The sequence below is a fragment of the Leptidea sinapis genome, chromosome 37 (genome assembly GCF_905404315.1).
Source record: "Leptidea sinapis chromosome 37, ilLepSina1.1, whole genome shotgun sequence".
In the NCBI taxonomy this organism is placed as follows: Eukaryota; Metazoa; Arthropoda; class Insecta; order Lepidoptera; family Pieridae; genus Leptidea; species Leptidea sinapis.
Window position 1 is genome coordinate 3,312,094 of NC_066301.1, and position 18,901 is coordinate 3,330,994.

An 18,901-nucleotide genomic window follows, 5' to 3' on the forward strand; every position below is an offset into this window, starting at 1 on the left:
AATTAATGCTAAAAAAGCAGTTTATTATACAAAATAGCCATTTCTATTTAAAACAGACATCGTAAGGAATAATTAAAAGTGTAAAAACAGCCCCGCGGTGAACCATTAATCTATCTTAAATTCCAGAAACTGCGCAATAAAACCTCTTAAGAGGAAGATAAAATCTTTTAGCTACATTTATTATTGAATTTACAGCTAGACTTAAAATAAAACTTATGATAACACAGACACTCACGGGAATGGTCTATTTTATTAAGGATACCCAAAGGAAGGCAGACTAAAAGGATAAAACAAAGGAGGCACTGAAATTGTCGAGGGACACAATTTACAAAAATGTAATCCTTGCTTCATTCTTCGCGAACATTGTTAGAAAGCCTCAAACAGAATTGGTGATAATTTTAACAAGAATTTAATAATATCAAAAATATAAAAGATCCCTTTTTGGTTTTGTGTCACACAGTGCATATACTTTGGCTTTATACTAAGAATGGCATAAATCATTCTAGATTGAGAGAAGATTTAATTTTTTTCACTGTTTCCTTAATCTCCGGGTCACTGTCAATTATTTCTTTTGCTTCAGGTGAATCAATAGTGGGAGCTTCTCCATGAAATGTTTTCTCTGTGTACACTCGATTGTTTTTTCTCATTGTACCGAACCACTGAAAAGATAAAATATAAACATGTATAATCAACATAAACCTAGGTGCAATAGTGATATTTAAATAGATCATGCAAAAGTTAAAAATTTTTGGCATTAACAATTCAATTATTTATCCAGCTGTGAATAATTTTTAGTTTTCTACAAGCGAGGATTACTTTTGCTTAATCTGTATGTTTACATTCTAGTTTAAAATTAGCAAATGTACAGCAAATTCCAGTTTATGGAAAGTTTTGTAGCTCGGGAATGGTTAGCACAGAATATTGATTTTATTTATCGAAGACAAAAGCTTACATTTTGAAGCTTTGTTTGAGATATGCGATTTTTTTATAACAAATAAGGGAAGAGCCGAGCAGGACGTTGCTGATGTTAATACACCCTGCCCATAACAATGCAGTGCCGCTCAGGATTCTTATAAATTCTGAGGGGCACTACAACAATTGCGCTCGTCACCTTGAGTCATGAGATTTTATGTCTCATTTGCCCAGTAAATTCACTAGCTACGGCGCCCTTCAGACCGAAACACAATAATGTTTACGTCCTCGTCCTGTAATCGCTTGCACCTCACTCACACACAGACAAACATATTTTAAGCTTAAGACACAGCTGACAGTGTCATCTAGTATGGTATGTATGTGTTTATCTTGGACGTGTTCAAAAACTTGCCTTATCCCATATGCTCATATTGAATCCGAAGTTGCAATGGAAGAACTCGTGATGTTGATCGTGGAACTCTGCATCTGGTTGCCATGGCTGCCACCACTGTGCCTTGAAGTTAATACCGGAGTGGTCTATCGTGCCGTGATAGTAAGTATACAATACCACTATGTAGAAAGGCACTGAAATCAAACTGATTACTTAACGAACAGTTACTGCAATACAAAACGTAAATATTGATGAACATTATAACGAATAATTATTGAGAATAAGGTCAAGAAGACAAATTCAAATTCAAATATTTTTATTCAAAATAGGATTTAAAATTGCTTATTGAACGTCAAATACCTATTCGAAAAAGCATGCCTCAGACCTGAGAGGAACAGGTGCATGAAACTCAGCGGGCTTCTTTTTTTTTTATTCATTATTTTCTGGGATCATATTGTAAAGACATTTAAGAAATATATCGCCTAGCAAAAGAATTACTAAACAGTTAGTAATTTTCCAGTGATATCCCTGACTTCTTGGATTAAACATACAAATTAAAATTTTACCAATATTTATGAACTATGCGGGACTCGAATCCACGCCTCCCGGGTTTCATTCGAGCGCTCTCAACAACTGAGCCAACCGTCAGAATGGTGTATCGAACGTAAATCTTGGTATGTCCTGTTCAACTCTCAAGTTGTGGCTACATCTACAGGATCTACTTTACAGTTGATAACCCTCTACACCCTAATAATTGCATATTAGGAAATTGACTTGAGATATCGTTCTTTCAAATCTTAACAGTTTGTTTTGTTCTACTGCTCTGCGATTAAATATATAAATTTAATTTGTACCAAAATTTATTCACGATACGGGACACTGAACCCGCGCCTCTAGGATTCTAGTCACGCATCCAAAAATTTTGTTTTTGTTGTGTTTTTGTTTTTGACGAAGTGATACATAAAAGAGCTATATAACGCTCCTGTGCTTCCTTTGATTTTGCAAGCTTTTGCCTTTTGTTTTCCCTTCTATGGAATACAAAAAAAAAACTTACGCCAATGAACAGGAAACAGGAACAGTGGCAGGCAACTTGTGGACTGTACGTGCATAATTTCGAAGGGATGAATAGCTGTCACTGAAAATGCTGTAGGCTGCTTGTATTTGTGATGGAGTTTGTGGAAGTGTTTGTAAAGCCACGGTGTATGATACATTCTATGCAGTATGTATGTTGTAAAGTCCTGAAAATATAATTTGTGATAAATTGAGATTCCTTAATCAATTCAATACATTTACCAGTGGGAGGCTCTTTTGCACGGGATGCGAGCTAGATTATGGGTACCACAACAGCCGTGAAGCAGATTGTGAAATTACTAGGCAAATGAGACTTAACATCTTATGTCTCAAGGTGACGAGCGCAATTGTAGTGCCGCTCAGAATTTTTGGGCTTTTCAAGAATCCTGAGCAGCACTGCATTGTAATGGGCAGGTCGTATCAATTACCATCAGCTGAACCTCCTGCTCGTCTCGTCCCGTATTTTCATAAAAATTTTCAATTCAATAAACTTTATTCACTGTAAAACTATATAAGTTATTTAGTGCAAGTGAGGATTAAGTACAAAGTTATATTAGCATTGAAATGAGTATAACAATATTCATTTACAATAATTTTATAAACATTAGTCCCAAGTATCTTTATCATTCAAAAAATCTTTCGTGCTACATAGGCCTTAGATGTTAATTAGTTTTTTACGATACATTTAAATTTTTCAATAAAATTTAATCCCCTTAAAAAGATTTAGCAATTTCACGGAGCTTAGTAGATAGAATCTTTTAATTTAATGTCGTTATTTATAATGTTAGTCTTGCCTCGAAAAATCCAGAGTTCTATATTTCTATGTATCTTTCTAGAAATCTGTTTACATTTTTAATTCAGTCATTTAATCTAACGTTAATAATCTATGAAGTATTTATCTATTTCAGCTATCTGTCTTTTTAATGGTAAAAACATTAGTGTCTAAAAAATATTCTGTAAATTTTGTACGTTTCGTGCCGATTCTAGTACTAATTTTAATGGAAAACCGCTGTATAATAATTTATTTTTACACAAATTATCTTGCCCCAAACTAGGCATAGCCTGTACGATGGATGACAACGATATATTTAATACAATACAACTTACTTAAACATACATAAATACAAATAAACATCTATGACTCGGAAACAAACATCCATATTCATCATATATAAATGTTTGCACCTACCGGGATTGGAAAATAAAAAAATCGAAGTTTTTATATTCGTAAAAAATTTATCAAGGACGTGATAATAATTTTTCTTATATATTTTCAATACCACCCAGATCAAGAGTAACTATAACATCTCAAAGTAGAACATCTTCGCGATAAGTAAGCGACACAAGTCGGAAAAGAAGAAGCTGGCCGGCGATCAGTACATGAGTGTCCGCAGAGTAATCAGGATAAGTATTGCTGAGGTATTAATTCAAAATTATTTGATAATAATATAATTTTCACCTCTCCAGCACGAAAAGGGCGCTTTGCTGCGAGCGTGAGGCAAAGTGATTTAAATTTCGAACCCCACGTGACCATATCCATATCCGGGAATTTCTCCGCGTTAATAAAATAAACAATGCGATCCGGTGCGTTCCGAAACTCATTTTAGCCTAGCGTATTATCTCATTGTATCTCACAAAAATTTATATATTACTTATCGAACTTAGATTCATAAAATTTTTGATTTTTGATTTTTTTATGTGGGTTTGATATTTATAATAAACATTGTTAAATATTACCTTAATTGTGTCTTTTAATATAACCAATAACACTTTTCTCGCTAGTCGAGGTGAAAAATTGTAAGTTTCATACGAGAGCAATTTTAATTTGTCTCGTGCCCTTAACTCACTACCTCAGTAGTCTATATTAGAATCACTCGCTACGTTCGTGATTCAATTCTAGACTACTTCGCCAATTCGTGATTTAAAGTCAGCACTCGCAGCAAAAAAAACATTGCTCATTTGTTGAACAAATACTATTTATTTAAGGGGGCCACGCTTGGATTATGGCTCGGAAGGATATTGCTGCCCATCATAAGTTCTATGTATCTCGTAGTCGCCTCTTACAATACCCACGGGAGGAGATGGGGTGTGACACCACACGACCACGCACCGGAAGACGTAGTGTTGGTAGGCCCCCCACAAGATGTACTGACGATCTGGTTAAAAACGTCGGAACACGTTTGATGAGGGCAGCGCAGGCGATCTGTGGGGGAGGCCTTTGTCCAGCAGTCGACGTCTTCCGGCTGAAATGATGATGATGAGGAAAATAATTTTGTTTCGATTTATCTAGTCGGGAGTTATAATTTATTTTCTAATTTGGAAGTGGAATGACAAATTTGTTTTTAATTGTCATTATTTTTCTGTTGTAAAGCTAAAATTAGATAAAATGTGTTCATGTTAAAAAAAAATTGTAGGTTTAATGAGAAATTTAAACAGTCACCGATATTTACGTGAAACATGCTCGTTAATTAATTTTATGTAAGTAAATAATGACTTACTTACACGCGTGAACGCGTGATCTTGCACTCCGGGATGCGTGCGTCAATTACTTTATCAGAGTTGTAAGAACTCCATTAATATAATATCAGCTAGGATCAGTTTAAAAAGTAAGGGATGAGACGAGAAGAGAGAAAGCAGGGCGTTCAGCTGATGGTAATTGATACGCCCTGCCCATTACAATGCAATGCTGAGGATTCTTGAAACACCCAAAAATTCTAAGCGGCACTACAATTTTGGTCGTCACCTTGAGACATAAGATGTTAAGTCTCATTCGCCAAGTAATTTTACCAGCTACGGCGCTCTTCAGGCCAAAACACAGTAATGTTTACACATTACTGCTTCACGGCAGAAATAGGTGCCGTTGTTGTACCCATAACCTAGCCGTCATCCTGTGAAAAAGGGCCTCCTGCTGGTAAATAATAAAATAGCTTATAACAAACCTGATAAATAAAGATGGCGGGGAACTGAAGGAAAAACCAAAGCCACCCGTATTCATTGAACTGGAAGTACACAGAAGACGGGTTTTCGTTCGCGATGTATGTCGCAAGGAACGCAGAAAACGACCCGGTGATGAACAACGATACCACTCCCACCATGATCTCATGACGTTCCAGTTCAGGTGATAGCCACTTGGTGGGTTGTATCTTCCATTCATGAGCTACATGGCGACGGTTGGTGTAGTAGTACCACTGAAATGTAAGAATATAGATGCATCTTTTTTTATGAAAATAAGGGACGAGACGAGCAGGACGTTCAGCTGATGATAATTGATACGCCATTCCCATAACAATGCAGTGCCACTCAGGATTTTAGAAACACCCAGAAATTCAGAGCGGCACTACAATTGCGCTCGTCACCTTGAGATATAAGATGTTAAGTCTCATTTGCCCAGTAATTTCACTAGCTATGGCGCCATTAAGATCGAAAAAAAACAGTAATGATAACACATTACTGTTTCACGGCAGAAATAGGTGCTTACCCATAATCTAGCCGGCATCTTGTGCAAAAGAGCCTCCCACTGGTAATCTTTGGTAAACTATCAAAATTATACATATAAACAGCTTAGTTAATTTATAATTAAGTTGACTTAGACTTGTACTTTCGGCGGAAATCGAGATTAACTGTTTTTTACCCTTACCCCTGTCTTAGATGGTCAGTCATACTTTTTTACCTAGATATAATTGAGTCAGGTGTTCAGTACAAATATTTATTATTTTTCGTTGTTAGCATACAATTTCCAGCCTTACAGGGTAAATCGTTATTGGTAGGCTACACGATCTCTCAGTCTTATACGTCCGTCTGCGACAGACCTTACGTCAAATGCTTAATGGTCTGGTTTTTCACAGCCACTTTGTGGAATCAATTATCGGCTGCTGTTTTTCCGAACCGATACGACTTAGGGACCTTCAAGAAAAGAGCATAAACCCCGGCAACGCATCTCTTGACACCTGTTGTTGCCATGTCCATGGTTGGTCTCCATCGTCCTTTATATAAAAAAAAAAACCGTTTGCCCCTTTTTATATAAAAAAGCCCCTTTGGCAATCAGGGGGTTTGTTCTACTTTTTTCCAATTTTTACAAGCTTAGATTCTTCCTCTCGCATCCATTTCATTCAAGCACTAATGTCTTCTACATTTTCAGTTAGTCCTAAAAATAATGAAGTTTACGTTTAGATCAATATTTCTCCTAACTTTCGTCCTCATACACGTTATAAATTCAGTCAACCAACTTCCATCTATCCCTAACCTGTTCTTTCCTATTGTTCCCTATCCATTTCTAACAATTTTCTTGACAGTGCGATTACTTGGTTGACGGTTAACACTTGTTATCATGTAATTAGCACGTTCGGTTGCCCTAATATTCAATCAACGGAAAAATCTTCTCTACACAACCAATGCCACCCCACATAATCTTTGCAACAAGTGACACGCCGTTATTTTTTTCAACTTCGTGTTCAAATCGATTGTTGATCAACATTCGTCACGTAACATAAAATGAATATGTACTTCAATTAAAATTGATTCATCATTAGTAGCCAAGATGGCGGATATTCGAGACTGAAGTCGTCGTCTGGAATCTGTAATAAAAGTTTATGATGTTCTCCGAAGAAGTATAATTTAAAAAAAATTAATTAAAAAAGAATTTAAACCTAGGAAACTTAAAAAGTATCTATGATTAGTCGCCAAGTTGAATAGATTTCATTTAAATTATAATGAGACAATTTAAATCACATGCGATTTCGTGGTTGATCAACTTAAATCGAATAGTGTGAACCCGTTCTAATTACGCATGAAACAATCAAACCAATAATTATTTAAAATGAAAAATATGTGTATCTTGTTATGATGAATAAAAAATAAAATATAAAATATACCTAAATAAAAAAATGAAAAAGTAGAAGAAGGAAACTATTAATTTATTTACATTTAATTCAACAAAAAACCGGCATATCTAAGTACAATATATTATATTTTATAAAAAATCGTAAGTATGCGATGTCACTATATTAAATACTACAAAAATATAATTATAATACATTTTAATTGAGTAATCGAGTGCAAAAATGTAGTTTTTCAAATTTTTGCCTGTTTGTTTGTGTATGATAATCTGGAAAACGGCAAATCCAGTTTGATGACTCACTGATAATGTCGTAGCAAACTCTCAGTAACACTTTGTTTAACACAACAAAATAGTCAATTGAAAACCGCGCTACAGTTTGTTCAAAGATTATTTGAATACTGCGTAATAAGAGGCGGTTTGCCTAATTCGAAGTCCTAATCCTAAGTTTGAAAGCGAACAGTCATCTGTCAATATAACAATGACTGCACGTTTAATACAATCGAGTAAATCGCTTTTTTCTTAGAGAGTTTCACTAGTCTGGTTTCTTGAGGAAAAATTGTAAAATTATTTCAGTTACGATACTCATACATTCTCCATAAGGTAAAACTTTTGTAAATTTGTATTTTTTCAATATTTTAATACATTATGAGGTTAGAAGGTGACGATATTAAAATGCATATTGTTTTTGTTATGTCTTAAAATTGTGATAATGCAGTAAGTTCACTCAGTACACGTGCACTTAAAGACCTCAGTCAGCTGCTTCGAAATAAAATTGATAATGCTCGAAGAATTAACTACAAATGTTCTAACTTGCTTCGATTTTATCCCATTTTAGGTGCACCGTTATGTCTATAAAAACATCTCAAAACAATACTATTATGAATAACTAATCCTGCTAAAGGGAAAAATATTGCAATATTTTTATATGATTTATTTTCATTTATTATAAAACGAAGTCCTCCGCCGCGTCTGTCTGTCTGTCTGATCGTGATAAACTCAAAATCTATAGCACCGATTTTCATGCTGATATCACCAACAGATAGCGTGGTTCTCGAGGCAGGTTAAGTATATAATTTGTTAAGTTTACGTGTATATTTTTGTATTCATTAACGATATTTGTTGGAGGTATCGGAAAAAATAAGCCGTCTGGGAGCTTTCAACGAAAACGCTATCTAAACCCTTTGAGATATAATAGTCCAGTTATTATAGTAAGTTCACCTCGCAATTCGAGATACCCAGGTGTAAGTCTGTAAATACTGGTATATTGACACCCTAAAAGTTGTCTCAAAACCTACATATGGTATTGTGTAAGCAACTATTAAATTTCAAGGTTCAAAGTTCCCAAAAATCGGTTTTTTGCGCTTTTTTTGGAAATATCTCATTTCCTATGGATTTTTTGCTATTTGTATTTGTATCAATATTGTAGAATATAAAATTCTCTACAAATTTTGCTTAAAAAATTTTTTATATGGTGAACCGTTTTCGAGATAGAGGGCGGAGAGCGCGCCATATATAGTTGATGAATTATCGATAAATCAATGATTATAAATATTTGTTAATTTTTATTACCTATTATATTATATTTTATCATTTTCTTTCGCATTTGAGGAAGAAAATTGTTCGGCCCAGAGATTATTAGAGATTCACAGACAGTCTATAATGCTCCGAAATCTGTGAAAAGTCTCGTTCATCTTCGTTATATGCATTAAGTCAAGTCTACAAAACTTAATAAACCTGTGCAACTTTCAAATATTCCACCAACAAGAGCAGCTGCTCATCAACATTTCAACCGTGTATATTATCAAGTTCAAACTTGGTTAGGGCATGATTTGGAACCTTAGGTATGGGGTTGGGCAATGCGATACGATTTTATGGAGCCTATCATGACAATTTTACCACCTGCTCCAGAAGATTTGCTAAATACAATTTTCTGCAACTGCAAGAGTGGTAGTGGTTCGCGATGCGGATGCAGGAAAGCAGGCTTGCAATGCTCTTTAGCTTGTGGACAATGTAATGGGCAAGCTTGTCTCAATGCTCTACCTTATCAGAGCGACATTAACGAAGATGGAACCTTTGACCCCGAAATCATGGAAGAACTTGAGACAAATGTCGTTGAAGACGATAATGAAGACCAGTTTGAAATTTACCATCAGCCAGAAGACGATGATGAAGAGGAAGAACATGATTAAAATTATAAATTGTAGTTTTTGTACCCTTTATCATTTTTGAGACAACTTTTAGGGTGTCAATATACAAGTATTTACAGACTTACAGCTGGGTATCTCGAATTCCGAGATTCTTACCTAATTGCAGCTTAAATGACTGGACTATAATAAAATAATGTCTAATATACGACTTCATAAAAGTCCGCGATGGCATATATCTATCTTTTAAGTATAACATACTATATCCATTTTAATATTTTCAAAATTGGCAATTATAAGGCGGTAATGTAAGAGCAGTTTACACAAACACGATATTAACCCTTATCATTTTTATTACTTACTACATCAAATCATTCAGAAAAACGTTTTTGTTTCATTTTTAGACTACATTATTAATACTTACTAACTCGAGAAAACAGCGTCTGTTGGGTCAGCTAGTTACTTACAAATGTACATTCCTGACTATCATTACGGTTTTTTTTAATTTTTCTATTTGAGTTATAAACTTAACTATGACTTTAAAACTTAAATATGACGACCTAGAGCCGAATGGTTAGTGACCCTGACTAATAATCTAGAAGTCCCGTTCGGCAAACGTTGTATTGCCATATAAAGTAATAAATAAAAAAATCCATTGCCATCTCGCAACCCTATTGCGGATCTGTGGATGTAACAGAATAATATAAAAATCTCGATAGAAAAATAGGTGTTTATCGTAGACGGGTGAAAATTTGAAGTTTTATGTATTTTTAAAAGTTGCATCATAAAAAAAATAATAATAAATAATTTATGTAAAAATAAAAATAAATAAGGGGTGGACTGTCCACCCTTAACATTTAGGGAGATGAAAAATAGATGATGTCCGATTCTCAGACCTACCCAATATGCACACAAAAATTCCATGAGAATCGGTCAAGCCGTTTCGGAGGAGTTTAACAACAAACACCGCGACACGAGAATTTTATATATTAGAAATTAAACTTGTAATGGGGAAAGTATTGAGAGGAGTACAGAGGAGATTGTATCAATTCACAAATAATTTCATTATATTTTTAACTCAAAGCTCTTAAAGCTTTTTTATTACGGCAACTATTAGATGCTTGTGTGCGTGGCATCTTGACACTCAAAAGCATCTTTCAAAATCTGTAACATACGCATCGTTTTATTTTACATTGAAATAAAATACAAAATACTTACTGATGATAATATTTGATCCCGGTGTCTTGTTTATTTCTTGTAGAATGATATTTACATAGTTTTACTACGCAAACATTTTAGTTTAAATTTTTGGAAAGTTTAACAGAATTTTTTTTCTAGGCTGGCTCGAGTTAGGCCTCGCCACTTAAGCCTATTATATCTAGTTGGAGTGCAGCGGACAACAAACCTTAATCTAAGTCTTAATATTTCTAAAAACTATTTCTTACAATAACCACTTCAAGATAAAAACTACTCTATCACTATGTACGTATAAATTCTAATGGGTTACTTTCCAATCCTCGTATATATACAGAAATAAATGTGCAATGAGCTAGAAGAAATAAGATCGAACCGTATCTTGAAATTGTCGTGAAAACAAACGTGCTCAATTTATCACAGCAGCATCCCATCAACCTCTCGCCACATCCTGATTTACAGAACCATTCCACTAAGTTATTTCGTTCAAGCTTACGTGTAGCTAAGATTAAACATTTACTGGGAATATATTTACTGTGCATGTTGACAGCGAATGGCGAATGAATTGATAAGTATCTCCCGTACACTTTTGAAGCTATTGCATAGCTTCTATCGCGGGCCTTGAGCGTGGAGACCGAATCCAGAAATTCCGTAACGAAAATAACCTAACACCCCACTTACTACATGTATATAGATATTTCGCCACGGTCGTTACAGTTGCCGTGGAACAGCGGTTATCACGTATGCTTTTTGTGCAGAAGGTCCCAGGTTCGAGCCTGGGGTACGTCTTGATTTTTTTAATTTCTTTATTTGTTTTAACGAAAATACGGAATGAGCAGGACGGTCAGCTGATGGTAATTGATACGCCCTGTCCATTATAATGCATTGCCGCTCCGGATTCTTGAAAAGCCCTAAAATCTGAGCGGCACAATTGCGCTCGTCATCTTGAGACATAAGATGTTAAGTCCCCAGTTATTTCACTAGGGTGCCCTTTGTGATACCGATAATCTAGCTGGCATCCTCTGCAAAGGAGCCTCCCACTGGTGAAACTTAGTATATTACCGTAATATACGAAAACTGTGTGAAAGTAAGATAACTATCTTTATATAAAAACCTAGGTGTGAGAAAGAGACGGAATAGATAAAGACCATGAAATTAAGTTGAAACAATTTAGTGTCCATTAGTCTCTTGTCAAATTGGACTGTGTTTTAATTTTAGTGTTAGTTAATATTTAATACAGGTATATCATGTTTGAACAAAGTTCAATAGTAAATCGCGAAATAATATGAAAGGAAAAGTTGTTTACTATTCTGAATTTGAGGTTTTCTTTAAATTTTTGAAATTCAAAGCCTCAATAGGTTGGTTGCCACATTTATAGTGGGCCCCTCTTCTGTGGAGGCTCCGGGGTTGTGGCCCCGATTGCTCTCCCCTAAATCCGGCCCTGTGTTATCTGCATTGTATTGGGCAGGGCGTATCACTTACTATCACGTGAACTTCTTGCTGTTCTAAGTTACTTTTTAGTTTAAGCAATGTTACTTTTGTTTTCTATTCCATAAAACAATAATAAGTACTCACAATATTATACTTATTGTACACGGTAAAACTGAAATGAGTTTATGTATGTACAATAATTGTGTTACCTATAATATGTAATTTGTTAATAAGAAATAAATAAATAAATAAAATAATAATAAATACAGTGCGAAGCACCTGGGGTCACCAGGCGCTCTTCGGGAAGTCTTCCGAGACGTTAAGAAGTTGGGTGACTTCTTGGAGGAGCTTGGCTGGTTGGAGTAGCCTCTACCACCCTCGCACGCAAAATAGGCGCATATGACGTCGAGTAGCGGAAAGCGCCCGTATGAAGAAGAAGAAGAAGAAGAAGTACTCACATGTAAAAATCCACTAATCCCAAAGTAGCTCCCGTACGAAACGATATGTGATATTATGAAGATAAAGCCAAAGTTCTCCATCTTAAGGTTCTGAGATGTGAACATATTGTATATCTCTTCAGTAGTAACATTGCGTTCACTCTGTGTGTGGCCGTAGAACTGCTTCAGAGCTGATATCAGGATTACGACCCACTCACCTGGAAAAAAAGTGTGTGTGTACTTATTTTGTATGCACGCAAGAAGTTATACATCTTTGGCCGAACAAAGCAAATGTCATTAAAATGATTTATTCCTCGTGCTATTCTACGTTTTTAGAAAGAACAATTTTGTAAAAATTTTGCAAAGATGGCTTTGACAATATTTATTATTAAGCAATGAATACGGCTGTATGGGCTTGAACCCTTTGTCTGTCCATGGACGAAGAAAGCAAAAAAATAACAGAAAATTTTAACCAACTTCACCCTGTTACTTTTGTGTTACAGTGATGCGCGCGCATCTTAAAATTTCACTCTCATCATTTTTTCATAACGCGCCTAAAGAAGTATAACTTCAAAAACGGTGCTGAGTCCAGTTTGAATAAAGCTCATCACGTGCTTTGGCCAGAAAATGTTTGGAACCAACAAACTTATCAATTAATTAGTTTTAAGGGTTTCATAGCCAAATGGCGAAAAATCAAACCCTTATAGATTCGTCATGTCTGTCTGTCTGTCCGTCCGTATGTCACAGCCACTTTTTTCCGAAACTATTAGAACAATGCTGTTGAAACTTGGTAAGTACATGTATTCTGTGAACCGCATTAAGACTTTCACACAAAAAATACTTAGAACTTAGAACTGAAACTATTTTCCTCAAACCTATACGAGGTTATCTGTGGATAGGTCTTCAAAAATGATTTCTAACATGATTTTTTCTAAACTGAATAATTTGCACAAGAGATACTTCCAAAGTGGTAAAATGTGTGTCCCCCCCCCCCCCCCCACCCCCTGTAACTCCTAAAGTACGAGAATGATAAAACTAAAAAAAATATATGATCCAAACTTCCACCGAAACTTGGTTTGACCGAGATCTAGTAAGTAGTTTAATACGTTATAAATTGTATTATCAATAACTTAATTGAAAAAAAAATACACTATTTAATAATAGTGTATTTTTTATAAACATCGATCAATGTTACAACGAACTACAAGAACTTTTATATTATGTTACTTGCTGCTACGGAACCCTTCATGGGTGAGTCCGACTCGCACTTGGCCGCTTTTTTTATTTCGAGATTATATTGGTTCCACTGTTCAGGCATTATCTATAAATAAATTTAAATGTTTTATAAAAAAATGGCTCTGTCGTAAATCCTATGACTCCACTGCTGAATATCTAAATGATCGGACAGCCTGGGACTAGATTGTGATTATTTTATAGCGACTGTACAATATTGTATATTTTTATTGAAAAGAGCGCAAAAAAAAGAATGCTGGGAGACTTTCTTGCGCCGCTTCTTCTCTCTCAGAGCGCCATTTGTTTCCGAAGCGGTAGTAGTATCTAGAAGTATAGGAAATGACATCAAAAAGAATTCTAAAGGAATCAATTTTGAGAAAATAAGTGCCTTTTATGCCTTTTTATTACTATTTTTCTTAAAGTTATTCTTTGAAGAAATTTTACATACTTTTTTTAATTTGGCGTTGTATCACCATTTGGATAGTAAAAAAAAACATTCGGTTCACAATTGATATTAGAAGTTATCGAGATTCTATTTTGAGTCGAATCTCAACGATAATCTGAATAAAAATTAAAGAAAAAAATTTTGAGCGTCCCACACCATATTCCACTGAGTTTATTTACCATTGGACTGGCGGCTGTCGAAGCGCTTTTGTGCCTGTTTGATATTCGCCATTTTGGCGCTTTTAGCCATAACGAGAGTATGCGGTACTTAAACTAGTGATGACAACCTCAGCTAAACAAACATCGATAGGAACTCTATTTACAAAAAAAAAATCATAACTGTATTGCGTTGATTACTGAAGTATAAATAACACGGAAAACGAACGAAATAAGTTCAAATGTAATAAAAAAACTACGTTTAAAAAAACCGATTTCAAAAACTGAAAAGTATCAAATAACTAAAAATTTTATTTAATTCACCTCGCAAACCTTTACCCTTAATATTAGTAAAATACTATTATTTTTATGTGCTACCTATTGATAGGTTTTAAGTCAGTGCCAAGCCAAATGTAATAAAGGCCAACACTCGCCAAACGTGACTTTGAGCGGGATATCTTCGTCTAGAACAAAACAACCCAAGAGGTGTAGAATGTAGAATTCATAAAATGAAAACTACTGGGCCAAACTATGTAAAATGGGACCAAATGGCATCTATTTCGCATCAAACAAAAGAATAATTACGTAAATTGGATAAAAAAACCGATCGAATTGATAACCTCCTCCTTTTTGAAGTCGGTTAAGAATACTTCGGAGTATCTCTTACGCTTCTCTCTCGACGCTCCCGAGTAGCACTTCAAATAGGCATAAAAAAATTGCTGTCAAACATATTATGGAACAGCCTGTCCAGTGGTATTTATACAGGTCAATGCCATATTTACACTTTCTTTGACTTTTTCTCATGTCACAAACATGTTAGCATACGTCACAATTATGTCAGTCTGAGTGAGTTTTAAATTTTTTGCCGTTTGGTAAATACGCGTTTCAATTGAATGCTGAAAAGCCCAACTGACTGTAATTTCGCCAAACTGATCGGAAGGATTCTTGGTACACTTACGGCCGTTTTCAAAAACCTATCTCTAGTTATGGATAGACTGCTATTCCCATTAACGGACGCTTACAATGATGTATCTCTAGTGACGGATATATTGCTATCAACGTTTAATGACAAGATCTTATCCATCCATAGTTATGTCCCATATACTATTAGTTATAGTCCAATGCCATCTGTCGATAGTTTATTGAAATGTTAGTAAGCGTAAAAGGATAGATTTGACTGTCTCTAGTAAGTTAAACTATGGATAGATAGGTTATAGAAAATGGCCGTTAATGGCAAAATCTTATCTATCCAAGGTTTGCGTTTCACAAACAAGTGCTATTTATCTTTAAACAACGCCGGATAGTTTCTTCCTTCTTGAATATTGTTGTGTTGTTATTCAAATATTTTTAATAGCCTGAGCGTGGTCGTTCCATTCCCAATCTGTGGTATCATTAAGAAAGTCTATTGAAGTAGATGTTACTTTGCGGAAATCCATAATTATCCAAATGTATTGAGTTTTCTTTAGTGTTAATTCCGCCAATATTTGTCTTTAAACAACTCGGCACGTGTTTCGCCTCTACACGAGGCATCCTCAAGACATGTTGACTCGCCAAAATCTGGCACAGACTCAGTCTCGTGCTAACTCAGTCAATCAAATTGGCGAGTCATAGACGCGATTATTAAGAAAGTCATTAATTTCATAGTAATATTTACCACACAAACGTTTTTAACAGTTATTTCTTCTGTTTTTTGGATTTCGTAACATTTGTTCTGAAAATTTTCTGGGATCTTGTTGTAAACGCATATACTTCGCCCCACAAAAGACTTACTAACTCGACTTAGCCGAGTTGTAGGAAATGTACCATTTTCTAATAAAATAGGTACGTTTATCAACACGTATATTTTTAATTTGTTATCTTAATATTAAGTATTTGTATGAGTTACTGAGGTTAACAACAACTTCGATAACCCCTTAGCAAATTATCACTATACGTCATTTTATTATTATATTTGACAAACTATTTCACCATAAATTAAAGAAGTATTGCTAAAATAATGGAATAACTGAATTGACTGTTAAACGGAATTAACTTCTGAGAATTTAAGAGCGGTATACTAAGCTTACGTGATAGTTAATATTTTGTTAATTGTGTCTACTAAAGCTGGCACAAATATAGTATTTTACCACTCACGTCATAGCCCAGTGGTTAGTGACTCTGATTACTGAGCTAGATGTCCTGGATTCCTCCAACCCCGGAAACAGCAAATATGTTGAAATTGGATCTTTGTTTCCGAGTCGTGGATTTCTATATATTTAAGTTAATTGATATCTAGCACTAACGGCTTGGCTACCAGGGGCTTGCATATCATAACATAGATAATTAGGCAGTACCTACCACGTTATGACCCTAAATGAATATAGCACTAGTGTTAAAGTTAATTTACTTTAATTTGGTTCCGTTATTTCATAACCAAACTTCTATTTAACACCCACTCATAAAAAATTTCCTTTAGCTAGATACTAAATACCTACGGTAAGCAATCTTTTCATATTCCAAAGCTCAACTACGACTAGTTTGATGCACAATGCCTACCTTACTACAAAACCAATGCACGCCATGTAAAAGTGTGTCAATACTTAATATTATAGTAATATTTTAGCTATAATAAGATTCAAAATGTAAGATAAAAATAATTATAATACCTCTTAGCGTTGCACCAAAAGTAAATATAGCAAGTGTTGCAATATAATTGCTTATGTAAGCTGGTATTCTTTCAAAGTACTTCTCAATGTTTTGTGAATTATTTTCGATCCACATGAGGGCCGCTGTCACCGGATCCCAATTCTTACGTGCATCCTTATAATTCTTGTCGTACGAGTCATCTTTCATAGGTCTTTGCGAGATTGGTTGAGATTGGAAGGTCATCTGTGAAGGGAAATTAATAAATCTTTAATAATATAATATATTTTTATATAGAAAGATAGCGGGCAGTGTGTTTTTCTTTGTTCTTACGAAGGAGTGCAGTCAATGACCTATTTCCATCATGTAATATCGTGAGACCTGTGGCCCCCCTCTTCGTTCTTGTAAGAGTGTACAACCAGTTGCTTATGACTTTCATAGTCATAAGTATACTTAACTTCTACCATAAGCATATCTCTTCTCAAATACTTTCTCTCTTTAATTTTTTATAACAGCCGCTCAACCGTTATGAGGTTGGAAAAGGTGATATTTTCCGAAATTCGTTTCATTTTGCAGCCGGAGAAATTCATAAGTTGATGCCAAAATATATTACAGCTTGCGGCCTACACAATAGCATCTATTTCACGATTTTTAAATAGATCGCTTTTCTTAAATTTTTCACAAGGAATCACTCGATAAAATTGTGCTCAAACTCTTCATAATTGACTTTATTGAAAAATTTATAAAAACATTAAGAAACATTATAAAATATGACCTGATATTGGAAAGTTTAATAAGTTACATTCGTCAACCTACGTCTGAATAAATAACGTCTGAAAAAATAATATAAATTTATATATACTGCAAAAAATACAAAAAAAAATGTTATTTACGTACCTTAATAAGCTTACAAGTGCGAATAATAAAAAAAAAACATAAAATTATTAAAGTCTAAATTCCGCACACAATCACGGCATCTTAGCAAATGATAAGTTAAGAATATGAAAACACCGCTGATCGCAATGAGTAATATCTCATTTAAACAAAATGGACCTCTTTATCTTGCGGTTAATTTTACATCAACAAGTAACCATTCTTGTTCATATAATATCACAACAATGGACTTACTAGTATAGAATAATACATTTACGTTAAGTTGTTCGTTTTGTATGAAACTAGTATTATGAATATATATATCATGATCACGAAGCATCCTTTCACAAACAATGAGTTCAAGCTCAATACGGCCATTGTAAAATACTCTATTTGATTGAAAATAGTGGCCATTGAGCTTATTATAATAAATATACAAATAAAAAAAGCCAATTACTAATCGCAATAAATATCTATTTGACAGAAAACAGCCATCATGGACTGGCTGCTTCTTACGTAACTTGAAAACTGCATACTTTCACATTTTGAAATTTGTTAAAAGCAGCTATACAGGTTGGCTGACATCTGCAATATAAGTATTTTAGTTAATGTCAAAATTGGCTGCATTTTACACCAAGGTGACTGTTTTTTTACAAAATTCATTTGTTGAAGTGGCTGGATTTGACAGCTTATAATCTGCGAGATTAAAAAAGATATCGACATGGGTGTTTTTGTAAAAAATTCGCCATACCTAAATTACCATGGCTGCTTTTATAACTCATTTTTTGAAAAAATGTGATATGGCTGTTTTCTGCCTAACTAGGTTCATATGTTCTTCTCACGAGCTTAATTTTTTATGAACATATGGTAAATTCAGTAATTTAAAAGAAATATTTATAGGGACGATCCAGAAGCGCTTCGTTTAATGCTATTTGAATTAAGTTTATTTGACTTTGACTTTGAATAATCCGCACTTTGTCTGATTTATTTTCAAATTTTATATCTAGTCATCGTATTTATGGTTGATTCACAAAAAACAATGGCGAAATTTTACCTGACTATAGGAATAACCTTCTAAGGTTAGAATGGTTACAAAAAAAAACTTCATAGATAAATTGACTTGTTAGATAAAATTGTATTGCAAAAGGAACCGGGG

The 18,901-nt window shown here is 34.5% G+C and overlaps 1 protein-coding gene across 1 annotated transcript; it reads right to left on the minus strand.

Annotated features, from left to right (window-relative positions):
• Positions 1 to 2: 2 nt before the first annotated feature.
• LOC126975685 (uncharacterized) lies at positions 3 to 17,909 on the minus strand. Its single transcript, XM_050823686.1, has 7 exons — positions 17,770 to 17,909; positions 16,896 to 17,118; positions 12,439 to 12,635; positions 5,314 to 5,562; positions 2,358 to 2,541; positions 1,325 to 1,497; positions 3 to 659 (listed from the first exon to the last, which is right to left on the minus strand). Exons 2-7 carry the CDS (start codon positions 17,116 to 17,118, stop codon positions 498 to 500), a joined length of 1,188 nt encoding a protein of 395 aa, XP_050679643.1. The 5' UTR covers positions 17,770 to 17,909; the 3' UTR covers positions 3 to 497.
• Between the last annotated feature and the right edge of the window lie 992 nt (positions 17,910 to 18,901).